The sequence below is a fragment of the Mytilus trossulus genome, chromosome 10 (assembly GCF_036588685.1).
Source record: "Mytilus trossulus isolate FHL-02 chromosome 10, PNRI_Mtr1.1.1.hap1, whole genome shotgun sequence".
In the NCBI taxonomy this organism is placed as follows: domain Eukaryota; kingdom Metazoa; phylum Mollusca; class Bivalvia; order Mytilida; family Mytilidae; genus Mytilus; species Mytilus trossulus.
In genome coordinates this window covers 73,963,867-73,980,998 of record NC_086382.1, presented here as the reverse complement: position 1 = coordinate 73,980,998, position 17,132 = coordinate 73,963,867, and the positions used below count along the sequence as shown (strand labels likewise).

At 32.3% G+C, this 17,132-nt stretch overlaps 1 protein-coding gene across 5 annotated transcripts in view; it reads right to left on the bottom strand.

Annotated features, from left to right (window-relative positions):
• Positions 1-614: 614 nt before the first annotated feature.
• The window catches only part of LOC134688545 (uncharacterized), a 56,757-nt gene continuing 40,239 nt past the window's right edge, over positions 615-17,132 (bottom strand). For all 5 annotated transcript variants that reach the window (XM_063549340.1, XM_063549338.1, XM_063549342.1 and 2 more), the window contains 8 exons: positions 13,034-13,081; positions 12,434-12,651; positions 8,319-8,408; positions 6,105-6,429; positions 4,255-4,431; positions 3,651-3,776; positions 2,081-2,204; positions 615-912 (listed from right to left, as the gene is read on the bottom strand). In XM_063549340.1, the coding sequence (XP_063405410.1) occupies positions 663-912; positions 2,081-2,204; positions 3,651-3,776; positions 4,255-4,431; positions 6,105-6,429; positions 8,319-8,408; positions 12,434-12,651; positions 13,034-13,081 (1,358 nt within the window). In that variant the 3' untranslated portion in view covers positions 615-662. The remainder of the gene's footprint in view (positions 913-2,080; positions 2,205-3,650; positions 3,777-4,254; positions 4,432-6,104; positions 6,430-8,318; positions 8,409-12,433; positions 12,652-13,033; positions 13,082-17,132) is intronic.

Sequence of the window (17,132 nt, the reverse complement as noted above, 5' to 3'; positions counted from 1 at the left end):
TAATAGATAATGTTCTATGACATTGTGTATTGTATGGATGATTGTACCTGTATGTACGTAGAATGCAAATAGTTATACTCTATCTTCCAGTTGTATGATATAGCATAACATATAGAAGTAAAATAAAACAGCCACACACACGGTACACTTATCTGCGCTTCTTTGTATGGCCCCGCAACGATACAGTTTTACCTTGTCCGGTATTCCGTAATTCCGTAATTACATCATTCCACAACAAACCTTTATATGGAGTTTGTTTTCTTAACAGCTTCGGATAATCGGCTGATTTTGGTATGTGAGTTAACCATTAATAGTTACAGATCAAGATTAAGTTTCGTTCTTTTCCGCTAACTTTTATCGAAATAACGGGCTTTGGACTTTGATGAATTGTTGAAAAGCACAGTTATACGGACTTTTTTTGTAAACGCATTCAGATGTTGGAATGATTTTTGGTATGAGAGTTACCCATGATGAGTTACAGATCAGGTTCAAGTTTTGTTTCGCAAGGCTAACTTTTGTAAAAATTAAGGATTGGAAGCTTTGACAATTGTTGGAAATCCCAGTTATATGGACTTTTTTCTATACGCATCCAGATTTTGAGTATAGTCGAGAAATTAATACATACTATATATTTAATATCATTTTCACATGAAAATATTATTTTATTTGTAATAATAACAAAAATACATGGTTATGTCAAAATCTGTAGTAACATTCACCAATGGATGGATATCACCAGTAATCTTATTCTTCTTATACAATTGTGAATTGTTTGCATTATCCCATGTTATATATTCTTCTTTTGATGTCATTCCATTTACTTGCTGGCACTGTTTAGAGCCGTTGTTTCGTATAAGATAGAATGGTATGTCACGTGGCAAGGTAATAGGTATCGACGAATCACTGTCCTTTCTACAAAAAGACAGCAAGCAATATTACATGTAGCCTCAATTTATCATAATTTATCATATTGTCTCTGCTTTGTCAATAACATATGTACTTACAACTTATTATAGGATTTGTAAAAGAGGGACGACAGATACCAGCGGGACTGTCAAACTCATAGATGAAATTGAAATGTAAATGATAGGGTTATTGCGTGAATACTGATTGATACTGTCCCGAGTTGATTTTGATATTGCACGAGCTTGCCATTTTCTTCGAGGGATGAACAATTCGCTATTAATCCTGCACCCACCGTTCTATTGTATGTCAAAGATACACACAACATTAAAAAAACCATGCATGTTTAACCGTGCAACATATGATCCCAAGTCGGCTGAGGCTGTAATGCAGTAGCTGTCGTTTATTTCGGCGTCACATATTTGTTTTGAGTTAATTATACTGTACATAAATAAGGACGTTTTTTTCTCGTTGAAGATGTTGTATATTTTTCATTCCGGGACCTTCTGAGATCACCCCTAGTTTTTGGTGGGGTTCGTGTTGTTTATTCTTTAGTTTTCTATGTTGTCTCATGTGTACTATTGTTTTTCTGTTTGTCTTTTTCATTTTTAGCCATGGCGTTGTCAGTTTGTTTTATATTTTTGAGTTTGACTTTCCCTTTGGTATCTTTCGTCCCTCTTTTATAGCTGATGATACGGTAAGATTTATTTTTGCATTGCTCAAGGCGTATAATTGTAAATTTCTGTGTCATTTGGTCTCTTTTGGGGAGGTGCCTCATCGGCAATCGTACAACATTTTCTTACTTTTCTTTTTAAATTAATTTACTACATTTCTATAGTACATAAACAAGAATACGAGTATAAATTCAAGCCTCTCAATTGTCCGGGAACATTCTGTGTCGTAGTGTAGCCATTTTAGCGATATGTTTTTAAATGATTGTTCGATTGTTTTCCTCTTTAAGTTGATATGTTTTCCTCGGTTTTAGTTTGTAACCCGGATTTGTTTTCTCTCAATTGATTAATGACTTTTTAATAGCGGTATAATATTGTGGTCTTTATTGATATACAACTAGACTATTTATACTAAAAAAAGGTTCATCTTCTGAAACGCCTCAGCTAATAAAAATTACAGACATTATGTATGAAACATCTACAAAATGTTATGTATGGTGATATACCTGCAACAGAAGTTCATCATTATATCAGTACTGTATGTTCCGCTTGGGTAATATCCAGAAGCTCGATTACAGCTGCCGTAAGTGTTATCTTTTGTGTCCCAGCGTACATATCCAGACGAAAAACCTAGTACATAATAGTTATTTTTTTAACACAATTGATATCTATATAAATATAGTTAGATTTTCGATGTAACGCGTCTCTTGATTGGCTGACGTTGTTTTGTTTGTCAGCACATAGAAAGACTTGGGCTGTGTGTCCGTAACGTTGTCAACGTTTGCCCATGGTTTATTACGTTTTAAAATGGAATTTAGAAATAAACTATAAGACATGATCGCAATATTTTTTCTTTCTATTAAAAATAACATAAAAAATGTGGTGCACACTTAAAAATAACCCGCCACGAATGTTATTCAGTGTGCTCCACATTTTTTATGGTTTTTTTTCATAGAGACAAAAAATGTTACAGTCATTTCTGAAATACATATGAAAATAACAGTAATAAAGGACACGCCCTCCCCCTTTGGTATACCAAGCCCTTTAAATAAAAAAAGTGTCTATATGTGGGAAATGAACGTTTCATCATCCTTTTGATAATGTCACGGTTATCATTATTCAATTCCTACCAAAAGCAATGAAAACAGATTAATTTAATATATTCTGAATAATATATAGCACATTCAAAAACACATATATTATGTTGTCTATGACATCTCTGATTTGAACATTTAATTTCCGTTCTCTGCGCTCAATGATCGTTTAACCTTTTAACAACTTAAAATACGTTTCGTCTTGAAATAGTTTCAGTTAGTGCCTGCATCTTCTTTATCCATGTAAGCCTGAGTTAGAGATACAGATGACGACAGCATCAGTTTCAAATCTTGATCTTGTTCTTGACATTGACACAGATGCATGACTTTTAAAGAAACGTGATGATTTCAACGGTTCAATTGTCTGACTTCCACTGCGACCTTATAACTGAATGTGGATTCGCATGGCGCGTAATGCATGTTAGCAAAACATACACATTCCATATCGACGTATACCTAGTCTCGCTTCTTTTGAAGTTCGAGAGATTCCGTCAAATTGGGGCGATGCTGTTTATGTGTATCTCTAAATCTTTTGTTGAGGTTTGAACAACGAAAAGGGACCGCTAAATTGACGAGAAAAAGTATTAGTAAAAACGATCTTCTATTATGATTTGCCTAAAAAACCTGAAAGAAGAGTAATCAAAAGGATTTTTTTAACCCGTTTCGAAGAAACTTTACCAAACATAACATTTACATTCATGTACAAACGCCTTTGCAATGAGCTGTGCTAATAGTCTTTTGTTACTTATGACATTGACTTCGAAACGGATTAAAAAAATCCTTTTGATTACTCTTCTTTCAGGTTTTTTAGGCAAATCATAATAGAAGATCGTTTTTACTAATACTTTTTCTCGTCAATTTAGCGGTCCCTTTTCGTTGTTCAAACCTCAACAAAAGATTTAGAGATACAATTTTGTGGTTGCCTCAGATGTACAATTAGGCAAAACAACATGCGACATATTTAAAATAGAAAACTCTTTACCTTCAGGACAACCACTGTATTGAGGGATACAGTAATCCCCTTTTGGCCAATCTCGTACTTCCCTGTTCGGTGCTTCCTCGCGCTTCACACAGAAATTGAGTTGAATGTTTCCTGATGACTTGGATCCTGACAAAGTATTCTAAGTTTTTATCAAGTTGTTTTTAATTATTCAATAGACTTTAAATCAGAACTCGAAAATTTTTTTGTTTTAGTATATAAATTTTATTTTGCATAAAACGGCATGTTCAACTGAAGCACTTTCAGAGGAAATGAAATATTCAGCGCATAATGTTACGTGCTGTTATATGTATGGTTATGGTACATTAGATATGTATAATAAAAACAATGCTGTTTTTTATGGTTCAATTGACTTTTGAAAATTTAATAACTACTTTGGTCACTGGCCTCATTAAACAAAATTCCTGAAAATTATTTCGTTGTGTCAGGATTTTAAAGATTTATAAAAAGCATGGTTTTTATTTTCTTACACCAAAAATCTATTTTTTGATTGACAAAGTGATTAACGATCATTTTTGTAATCTAGATTCAATATTTAGAAGACTTTAGTAATCCAACGGTTTTTGTATTTTGTACTTATCTTTACCTGCAAAATGTTGACTTTGGGACCAGTCATTTTTCTGGTCTTCCGTACACCAACTGACCGAACTACTATCCCATCGCACTCCTGATGGACAATATGCATTTCCGTATTGTTGTTGTTGGACTTTGACTAAAGCATATGTTCCTTTAGGCCAGATGGTAGGAACCACTATATTTTTGTCTAAATCAAACAAAATAAACGTTTTTTCCCCAATTTTTATCATACTAGTATAAGCAAAATAAAAGTATGAATTTTATATATATATATATATATCGCTGCGCTCCTTTATGCGGCTGAATTTTGATTTAACGAATGTATAGATGTAGCTTTAAGAGTTATGACTGCTTTGAGACATATTTCAAATTGAACTTTGTTTATTGGTTTGTGCATAAATCAAATATATTTTCCCAAACCAAAATATCATTCAACACAAATCATAATAATAAAGTGTAAAACAAACTATAAACAGTTCGACAAAAAGGTTCACCTTTTACACTTCCAAACAGTATCACCAAGATGTAGGACCATAAGTGTTTATAACTGTTTGATGATACATCTTTCGTTATGTCTTCAATCATTTTATATCATTACCCATTAGTAAAAGATCTTTTCATATTGTTAATTGTTAATTAATTTTATTCAATGTATCAATGAAAGAGCCGTGTTTTAGTGGTTAGTGCATCGAACTACTAACAAAGGTTGCTGGTTCGATTCCAGTTCGGAATGAAAATTTCAGGAACTCAATTTTCGGCTCTCCCTTGACACCATTTGCAAGTATGGTCTTGAGGAAACGATGATAGTCCGTCGGAAGGGGACGATAAATGGCTGACCCGTGTTAAGAGAGAGCCATATATCTTGCACGTTAAAGACATCCATGTAGATTTTGAAAAGGGTAGGCTAATGTCGCTACAAGGCAGCACTTGCACACGCAAAGTGGAAAGGGATTAATATAAGTTGCAAAACTTGTTTCCCAATCCACTATACATAAATATGTTTAAAACTAATGATAAGTTAACACGTAACGCGCGTCTGGCGTACTAAATTATAATCCTGGTACCTTTGATAACTATTTACACCACTGGGTCGATGCCACTGCTGGTGGACGTTTCGTCCCCGAGGGTATCACCAGCCCAGTAGTCAACTTTTCGGTGTTGACATGAATATCAATAATGTGGTCATTTTTATAAATTTCCTGTATACAAAACTTTGAACTTTTTGAAAAACTAAGGATTTTCTTATCCCAGGCATAGATTACCTTAGCCGTATTTGGCACAACTTTTTGGAATTTTGGATCCTCAAGGCTCTTCAACTTTGTTCTTGTTTGGGTTTATAAATAATTTTAATTTGAGCGTCACTGATGAGTCTTATGTAGACGAAACGCGCGTCTGGCGTACTAAATTATAATCCTGGTACCTTTGATAACTATTTACACCACTGGGTCGATGCCACTGCTGGTGGACGTTTCGTCCCCGAGGGTATCACCAGCCCAGTAGTCAACACTTCGGTGTTGACATGAATATCAATAATGTGGTCATTTTTATAAATTTCATGTATACAAAAATTGAATTTTTGAAAAACTAAGGATTTTCTTATCCCAGGCATAGATTAATTACCTTAGCCGTATTTGGCACAACTTTTTGGAATTTTGGATCCTCAATGCTCTTCAACTTTGTACTTGTTTGGGTTTATAAATATTTTTGATTTGAGCGTCACTGATGAGTCTTATGTAGACGAAACGCGCGTCTGGCGTACTAAATAAAAATCCTGGTACTTTTGATAACTATTTAGAGATTTGCAGCAGTAACTATAATATTTAAAAAACATAACACACATACATCTAGTACATGTTTTACCTTGTGGAATCGAGGCATTATTTTTATACTCGTTCAGAGCTTGAATCACAAAGTTCTTCTTGCTCGCAATGGTCTGTACAGTGGTATTCTCGTTACACGTACTGTGTGCAATGAATCTATCAAGTAGACTCCAGAACTGTTTTTGAAACATCATGTCTATACTTATAAGCTTCAGAAACACAGGTTCTTGTTTTTCGTCAGTTCCTACATGAAGACTTGTCATATAATCTCCATACCGTGTTTGAAAGTATGGACTTGAGGCAAAAACACGGAGGTCAATTGTACGAGCATCCTTGTTAAAATAAGGCAATATAGCTTCCGGTACCTGTAATTAAACAATAAAAAAAAACAAGATTGTTTCTTTGTACCTTTTTAATATATGATTCCGTCGGTTCGTGTTGCTCAGTCTGTATTTTTCTATATATATACTCTTATTTTCTATTGTTTTTTTTACTCATGTTTTATCCATGGCGTTGTCTATTTTTTTTTGACAAATGATCATAAAAAAGAAGATGTGGTATGATTGCAAATGAGACAACTGTCCACAAGAGACCAAAATGCAACAAACATCAACAACTATATGTCACCATACGGCCTTCAACAATGAGCAAAGCCCATACCGCACAGTCAGCTATAAAAGGCCCCGATATGACAATGTAAAACAATCCAAACGAGAAAACTAACGGCCTTATTTAAATTAAAAAAAAAATGAACGAAAAACGAATATGTATGCTCGTCTGGTATCTTTCGTCTTTCTTTTTAAATTATTTCTAGATAAGGGAAATATTTTCTTATCGTTTCTGATTAAACATTAGAGATATCATCCTTAATAAAATGACCTTTCAGTATTATATTGGTTTCTATTGTTACATAATTTTGAAAATACTCGATATTTGAAAAAAGTTTTATTTTAAACAAATGTTTGCTCAAGATGAAAATAATTTAAAAAAGAAAAGAAAAGTATCGACTTTAATTTTGAAATTATCAAATTCCCCCACCTTAGTAGTAATATACCAACTTCACCTGCATATGGAATATACATATCCCAACTTATTAGGTATTCAAGAGCGTGCAGCTCCTATTCAGACTTTGTAAAACGTCACCGGTGTCTTAGCAGAAAGTTGATGAACCAGGAGTATGTTAAAGAACGTCTCGTCCTTTTTCTAAAAAAGTTCATCGGAAGATACCCAGAACTCGTTGATAAATATTCCGTATCAACTTCACAAATAATACAAGATGGTCTTGAAGTATAGATTTTGCGTACTGACGTTGCTTATCATCTACATAACGTGTTATAGTATTCTTTTATTAGTCTTTATTAATATAACTTGTACTGTTAAGTCAATTCTTTTGAATTGACTCTGTGGTTATATAAAAACATCATACTTTGAACGACAAAATTATTTCATTTACTTAAATTACTTTTTCTTATGGATCTTGACATACTATGAATGACAAAATTATTTTATTCAAAAATAATGTTATACATTTAACGTGAAACTGTACGTATGTATCCCGTCATACTTTGAAAGGGTAGACTTTATATAGATAAATTAAGTGGTATAAGAAAAGCAAAATGAGTATGTTAAATTTGATGTATGCCTTTTTGTGCTTCTTCGTTACATTTGTTGTTTTTATAGTGATGCATGTATGTATGCCTTCATACTTTGAACGACAAAATTATTTTTATGTCTAACTGTACGAATTTCAAACGCGCATTTTTACACCAGTAATGAAAACCTTTTTTCCTTTACGGGTAGACTTTATCTATTAAATTAAGTGGTAAAAGAAAAGCAAAATGAGTATGTTAAATTTGATGTATGCCTTTTTGTGATTTTTCGTTACATTTGTTGTTTTTACAGTGATATTAAGATGATAACACAATATTGACTGCTGTATCCCTATTTTTGACATTTTTACTCTATGAGTATGTTTGTTTTGTTCATACATCGTTGACAATGTAATGGAATTTGATGCGACTGTCATACAAGTGAGAGGTTTAGCTAGCTATAAAACCAGGTTCAATCCACCATTTTCTACATTAGAAAATGCCTGTACCAAGTCAGGAATATGACAGATGTTGTCCATTCGTTTGATGTGTTTGGACGTTTGATTTTGCCTTTTGATTTAGGATTTTCCTTTTTGAATTTTCCTCGGAGTTCAGTATTTTTGTGTTTTTTACTTTTTACTTTATCTTAATTTAATTTTTGATACCTTGTTTTCCACATAATCAAAATATTCCACATCAATCTTCTTATATCTTTTTATTTTCTTCTTTCCATTCTCAGCAGAAAATATAACATGCTAAAGCACATAATTAACAATTAAATTATTAAATAGATTAAAAAAAAATAAAAACACAAATCAATCAACTCTTATAAAGATTTTTTTTCTTCAAAATAGAAATGTGTTCCAATTTGAATGTTTTATTAACAGAAAAAACAGTGGCAAACATATTTAGTATTTGAACACCTTTTCCCTATTTCTATCATCTTATTATATGATGTGACAACAACAATAATGGCGGCCGAATAAAAATTTTCAGAGTGAACTATAAGATCAGCAACTCACAATCTTACTACTGCTGTATTTTATTGCTTTTAAGTGGTGATGTTTCAATTAATCCAGGGCCTACTAAATTCCCGTGTGTATCATGTGGCAAAGCTGTACGTAAAAATCAAAAAGGCATCCTATGCGACGGCTGTACACAATGGTTTCATGTTAAATGTATAGAATTACCTCTTGATGAATATACAGAGCTCTCAAAATCAACAGATGACTGGTACTGTAAAACATGCACTCTACCAGAATTCACTAATTCATTTTTTGATATGTCAAAAGAGGAGGAATCAAACGCACCCTCGACAAATTATCTCCCCTCAATTTCCGATGTAAACAACAACACTGGAATAGAAACTGATGAAAGCGAGTATGACATCTTCAAAGATCTGGTAAAGTTGAGGAGAGATGCACCAACTAACATCATTTGTGCATATTTAAACATTAACAGCTATAGATACAAATTTGAAAGTATAATTGACCTACTTAATAGAAACATTGTTGATATTCTATTTCTGGCGGAAACCAAACTTGACGACTCCTTTCCTGACGCAATGTTCACGGTTGACAACTTTTCGTTTTATAGATCAGACCGTAACAAATATGGGGGAGGTGTCCTAGCCTACATGAGATCTGACCTAGCAGGAGATAGAAACAAACAAGCTGAATTTCAGGACATTGAATCAATTGCACTTGAGGTAACAACAGAAGACAATAAGTGGCTATTTATTGGTGCCTATAAACAACCTAGCATGCCAGACAGTAAATTTAGTACTGACTTTAACTTAACAACAGACAAAGTCATTAAAAAGTATGATAATGTTTTGATAATGGGTGATTTAAACTTCAATATGCTTGATGACAATAAAAGCTCAACTTTAAATGATTTTTGTGATATTTTCTGTATTAAAAACATTATTAATAAAGCAACATGTTATAATAGAAATTCGAAACCAACTCTTCTTGATGTAATTTTAACTAATCAAGAAAATAAATGTGGTAAAAGATGTAATTTTGGATGTGGCTTAAGTGATGTTCACAACCTGATTGGGGTTCAAATAAAATGTGAACGACCTAATATCAAACCAAAATACAGAAAATGTAGAAGTTTTAAAAATTTTGAAGTAAATGATTTTTTATCTGATTTGAATGAGTTAAATTGGGATGTTGACCCTCATAATAACATAAATACTGAGTATGAAAACTTCAACAAGAAGTTTATTGAAACAGCAAATAAACATGCACCCTTTAAAGAACGAAAAATACTATCTAAACAGATACCATACATGAACAAACAGTTAAAATCTGCAATTTATAAAAAGAAAATGCTTTACAACAAATTTCAAAAAATGAATAACAGCAAGACATGGGATGCATACAAAACACAAAGAAATTTTGTCACTAAACTTAAAAAACAATCCATAAATAGATACTTCATAGAACGCTGCACAGGTGGTCCTAAGTCGAAAGATTTCTGGCCAACAGTTAAGCCATTCCTTACAAACAAAGGATGCACCAGCCAAAAAGAAACCATACTGCAGGAAAACAATAAAATCATCACGAACCAACAAGAAATATCTGAAATTTTTAATGACTTTTTTGTTAATGTTGCAAAAAACATTGGTGACAACAACGTACAGGTGAATGTCAAACACCCAAGTATAGAAGCTATAAGTAATAAATACTCAAACGGGTCAACATCAAATAAACTTATTTTTCAGCCTATAAATGAGGAATTTGTTTCTAAAAGAATTGGTAAAATAAATGTTAAAAAGGCTACTGGTATAGATGGTATATCACCAAAAATTTTACACGCTGCTAAACCTGTAGTGATTAAACCTATCACACAGCTTGTAAATTTATCATTATCCACTTCCATTTTTCCAGACTCATTAAAATTGCCCAAGTGGCACCTGTTCACAAAAAAAAACCAGTGTTCTTGAAAAGGGTAATTATAGACCAGTTAGTGTTTTACCTGCTATATCTAAAATTTTTGAAACAGCCATAGAAAATCAACTCACTAAATACTTTGATGATATTTTCGACCATTTTCTTGCGGCATTTCGAGCTGGTTATGGCTGCCAGTCAACATTACTCAAAATTTTGGAAGATTGGAAAAAGGCACTGGATAATAATAAATATTTAGCGGCTATATTAATGGACCTAAGTAAAGCCTTTGACTGTCTTCCACATGATTTACTTCTTTTGAAATTGGAAAAATATGGCCTTAGTCCATCTGCTCTGGAATTACTCAAAAGCTATCTGACTGCAAGAAAACAGTGTGTAAAAATAGGCCAGAGTATCAGTCAAATGCAAGATATATATAAAGGTGTTCCTCAGGGATCTATACTAGGCCCTGTATTATTTAATGTTTTTATAAATGATATTTTTCTTTTTGTCAAACACTGTGATTTATACAACTATGCTGATGATAACACCCTCTCAAAAACAGGAACTACTTTGGAATCAGTTATTAAACCCTTAGAGGAAGACAGTAATTCCCTTATCTCATGGTTCTCTTTCAACAAAATGCAGGCAAACCCAGAAAAATTCCAGGCAATTTTCATAGGTAAAAAAACACACACTCAAAATATTACTTTCAACCTAAATGGATTCAACATAAAATGTGACGACGAAGTGAAACTTCTCGGTGTAACAATAGACTTTAAACTGGATTTTAACACTCACATCTCAAATATTTGCAAAAAAGCTGCACGACAACTAAACGTTCTAAAAAGAATTGGCACTCATCTCACCAGACTTTCAAAACTTACAATATACCACTCATTTATCATGTCAAACCTCAGCTACTGTCCTCTTACATGGCACTTCTGCAGTGAACAAAACACAAAGAAAATAGAAAAAATACAAGAAAGAGCACTCAGATTTATTTATGACGACTACACAAATTCTTACAATACACTTCTTGAACAGTCTAAGCTACCAGCACTAAAAATCAGAAGATTGAGAACCATGGCATTAGAGACACATAAAATAATAAATAAATCAAGTCCAGAATTCCTACATAATTTAGTAAATATTAAAGAAAATTCATATAACTTCAGGTACAAAGGCATAGCAGATATACCACGGCCAAAAACAACAAGGTATGGTAAGAAAAACTTTAGTTATGAGGCAGCAAAACTCTGGAACTCCTTGCCAAATGAGGCAAGGAGCTTATCAACTTTTGGCCAGTTCAAAAATTTTATCTCCACCTGGTGTTTTTCAGAAAAATGTACATGCAGTTCTTGTAAATAATGTACTTACTTGCTGCCCCATAACTTGATCTCGAAGCCTGCTGTTTGTTTGGTTTTTTTTAATGTTTTATTTTTTTGCAGTTATTTTTATTTTTTATTTAGCCATTTATTTCTTTTACTTATGCATTACCTTTGCTATAGCTGCATGCAGTCTTTTGTTTGTGCTTAAAGTGTTTAAGTTTGCATGTGCTACTGTTATATAAATACTATGTGCTACTGTATATGTGCTGATATTAGACATTTGTTTTAATCTATCTTGCTTAGCTTTTATTCTGCATGTGCTATCTATGTATTAATATATATATGTGCTGTCTGTTTGCATGTTTGTGTTGTATGTGTGTCTGATGTTATTACATGTATGTTTTGTTTATTAATATCAGTCGGTTAAAGAGCTCTTAAGAGCTCATGTTCATTGTTATTATGTATATATATGCAACCCGACTTTAAATAAAGATTACTTTACTTTACTTTACTTTAAACAAGAAATACTTATGCGACTCGAGATTCACTTACTGTTCCCCATGTTTCTAAGAACTTTCGATATTCTTCTGCATCATACACAGAACTAAGACCGCAAACAGCGGCAGCAAACTCGTCTGTGACTGAAGGATTTCTGCTTTGCCAAGTATTATCCCCATAAATAGACTTTGTACCCTCATGTAAACAAGTTTCATGGAATTCCTGTACAACCTGATGATCGGGAAATGTATAGTACTTGTGGTGAACAAACTCTGAATAAAAACAAAAATATTTTACTTTTGTGAGCATAATGCCAAGTGAATATAGACATAATCCGGGTACCTTTGATAACTTTAATGCCTTGTAAAAAAGAACAAATGTAGATCACGCCAGCATATAAAAAGCTATAAGCGAGGATTAACAAATAAAAGAAAATATTTCCGGCTTTAAAAAAAACTGTTTGAATTAAACAGTCTTTAGATAGATATAGAAAGATGTGGTATGAGGGAAAATGAGACAACTCTCCATCAAAGTAACAATTTATAAAAGTAAACCATTATAGGCCAAGGTACGGCCTTGCTCATTTAAAATAAAAGTTTGCAGACATTTTCCCGGAATACAAAAAAGTCATACTAAATTAAAATAAATACTTACGTGGACTTGAGGTGAAGGCTAATCTTTGAATTTGGAAGTTACCGTCACCTTTTAAAGGTAAAACAAATTAAAAAAATCTGAAATACATGTATAAATACCCAATATTCACCCTCTCCATATTGATGTATATTAAAAGGACAGAAACTTAAGAAGGAGTTATGAAACAGAAATTCAGAAGTTGTTAATTGTTATCTCGCGGGCTTGATAAATTTGCAATCTTTTGAATTATTTAATTTTATTATTTTTATAACTAGTTAGTTTTATTTTACATGAACCTATGACTTAGAAATGTCGTTTGCTTTGTCCAATGTCAAACGCAGTCATAGTTACATTTGTATGATCTTTGTTTTCAAAGACGAGTTTGGTAGAAACGTTATTTTTGAAAATCTAAAATGTTTGCTCTAACACATATAGTTAAATAATTTAAATTTGGATGTAACACATCTTCTAATTGGCTGACGTTATTTTTTTATGAGCCCATAGACATAATTAAGTCATGTGACCGTGACGTCATCAACGTTTTTTCATGGTTTTCTACGGTTAAGGTAACACGATACCGAATGACGTTACGCCACGAGTTATCGTTCCTGACGTTATCGAATAACGTTCACACTTACAAGTCAATGCAGCAGGTTCTGACTGCAATCACAAAGTGATTTAAAAATAATAATAAAAAAAAAGATTTGATAACTATGTGACATTTTAAACGGTAATATTTGCCGAGAGTTTTAATGCAATACGTTACGGTTAACTTTTCAATGATGATGATAGATGAACATACTATTAGATTGCTTTATCGTTTTCCGGCAATTTTTCTGCTCATTGTTAACCATTTAAAAAATGTATTACTTTACTTTTATTTATATTCTGGTTCTTTAATATTTAAGCATCTGCACGATTTATCTTTATAATTATGTTCTTACGACTGAGTTTTATCACTTTTATTTTATTCTTAGTTTATTTATGCAATAAATACTTTTGCATGATGCACGCCGTATCCCCATGAAATTTTGTTTTGAAAATAAAAATCTTATCTAAAGAAACTTAGGATGATGTGTGAAAAAACGGGGAATTGTCCAACTATTAATTCGTGTGAAAATGCTCGTGCAAAATGAAAAAAGGAAATTTATCTGGATGAAAATACGGATAGAATAAGGCGTAAAAAGCACAATACAAGCAGACTTTGAAACTCATATATATATATATACTGAAAATAGTTTGTTAGTATAGAATGAAAAAAAAATGGTTTAACTTGGTTATTTTGCCGAAAAACATTCCAAGTGTAAACAATCTCATTGGTCTGTACAGAGTAAATCCGATATAGTTTCGGTAACATTTAAAAAATAAATTGCTAGCTTTGTAATATTATAGACTAAGTCTACACGGGACAGACAGCATAATATATATACCCTCATTTTTCAGTGTCAGTCCAAATTTTCTTCACCATCTGTCTTGATCGCCCCTATTACAAAATCTATCTAGTATTGTAAATAGTGTAAACTTGACCTCAATTTGTTCTCTTCCTGAACGTGCATGCACTATTTGCCACTGGACGTTAACATTCGTCACTTGAAACTTCATTTGTTAAAATTTAAATCATTGCCTCTAAATTTCAAAGAAATTGACAAAGTTTACGAATAATTACGCCATTCGAAATATCTACGTTACTACTTGCTAATTATGAAAGTGGGGTAGCATGAGACTTTATTTGTAACAGTAAAAGTACAAATAAAACAAAAAAAATATTTGTACAACAGTTGGCTGTCAGAATGATAAATAGAGATATGGGGTATGCATTTAACGACATCAAAACCAAAGACATCAAGGAAATTGTGACTAATTGTAATTGGACGAATATCTTTTTTTTCTAATTTGTTGTTTTATTAAACGTTGGTCCCCTAAATTGGAAAATTTGGATAAGTATAATTATCACAGTAATATTTTAGTCTCCTTGTACATATGTGTTAAACAATGTTAAAGTCCTACAATCTTTTAAAAATCTGTTCTTCTAGAGAAAATTTAAATCATAATAAAATAAGGAGGTGCGTTAAAATTGCCAATTAATCAACTTTCCACCAAAGACAAAATGACGGAAAGGTTACTTTGCTACGTCGTTATGTTTCATTTTAGATCTTTAAATTACCATTCCGTTATATGAACTCCATATTCAAAGATATGTTTTGTCACCGAAATCCTAATAGAGCACGTATGTCACCATATTGTTTCATCCGTGTCCGTTCTACCGCCAATCCCGCACTTTGTGTATATAGGCTTTATACGGCTTGTTATTTCGGATTACAGTCTTTTTGCGTCAGGTTTAAAGTATGTACCTGGTATTACTACTCATATTAAAGGTGCACATATTGTCTGGATTTTCTTCATTTTTTGTTCATGACAGGTTGCTGGATAAGGCGTTTTGAAAAATATGAAAGGCACAGACTCCGACTTACATCTCCCATACATGTGGAATTTTAATCTGGAACTCTTATATTTCGTATATTTCGTCTGTGCAGTTTTTTACTTATAAAGAATGCAAGATTTATTTCGTAAATAATTTTCAACAAATGACACTGTTGAAGTTTGTGAAATTTTGTATACAGTTTGCATGCAAGGTTTGTCCCACTTGCTGAGCAACCAACTCATACATTTACAACACGCAGACTACACTAAACTTATGTATATAGAAAGTCAAGAAAATGACGGCTGTTTATCATTTTTTTTTATATGTATTCGTCATTTGATAAGTGACTTTTAAGTTTTGAATTTTTCTTTGAGTTGTTTTTTAAGAATGTGTATTTAATCAGGATCATTATTTTTCCTCATAATATTCACAACTAACAGAATGTTAAACCTTTTTTGACTGATGCATCAAATGTGTTTTTTTTATTTTAACAACTGTTTCCAAACTTGTATTGTATCGTTCCGAACATGCATGAACTATTCGCCACTGAACGTTAAACAACCATCAAAAACCGAGCAATTATAATTCTAAATTCTAAAATCATTTTTTTTTAAAGTACTATATTTCTACATGGATGAAGCAACGACACCATCATTGTCGTCTTAAATGATGGAGTTAAAAACTCAGTAGTTCAAAGGAATCACACGTGAAATTGTTCATGTTATTTTCACATGAAGTTTACAAAAATTTGAAGGTATTTTTCATGATTTTAATGAAATTTTAGAATAAAGATATTATTTGAATAATCTTATTTTAAAAATTTGCGTATACTTAACGTGTACCAAACTCCGGTGATTTATGCATGAACTATTATCGTATATAAGATTCCCATGGAACCAACCAGTTCAAGATCGTTTGGTGTAAAAATCAGACGAGATTAATAATGTTAATTCATGTGAGTGAAATTTCCAGGTGCAGGACGAAATGAATTATATCAGCAAAATGCATATCGCATTACTAGGAAATTTACGAAACCAGACAGCGGAAATGAAAATAAAATAAACACTATTCAGATCCGGACACATATTTTTTTTCTATATCTCTGAACGTTACATTCGTCACACGTTTTCGGTCCATTTCTAAGGGTATCAATCAACTTTGAAGCCATTTATCTCAAAAACAAGGATGGTGACCTATATAAGTTTCTATGCGTGTATGGATTCAGTATGCAATTTTGGATATTGTGTTAGTTTTTTGTTTTTCTCCGTATATTAGAACATAGCCATTCATTGGAAAATATAAAAAGGAAAGCCGTAAAAAGGGCATTTCCCCTATATAACTAGGTAAAATTCACGCCAGAATTGACGTTTTCTTATGAAAATACCAAGAAAACAAAAATGGTGACCCCCATTTTTTATTACATATTCCGATGTAACTCGATAAAAAGAACACGTGTGCAAAAAAGTTTGGAAATCGGGAGATATGCCATTCGGTTTCGTGTTACCTTAATTAACATGGAATTTAGAATTAAATTATAAGAAATGACTGTAATATTTTTTCTGTCTATTTGAAATAACATAAAAAATGTGGTGCACACAGTTAAAGAACCCGCTGCGCGCGTTATCCAGTGTGCACCATTTTTTTTTATGTTATTTCTTAATATAGAGAAAAAATATTACAGTCATTCTTTAAATGAAA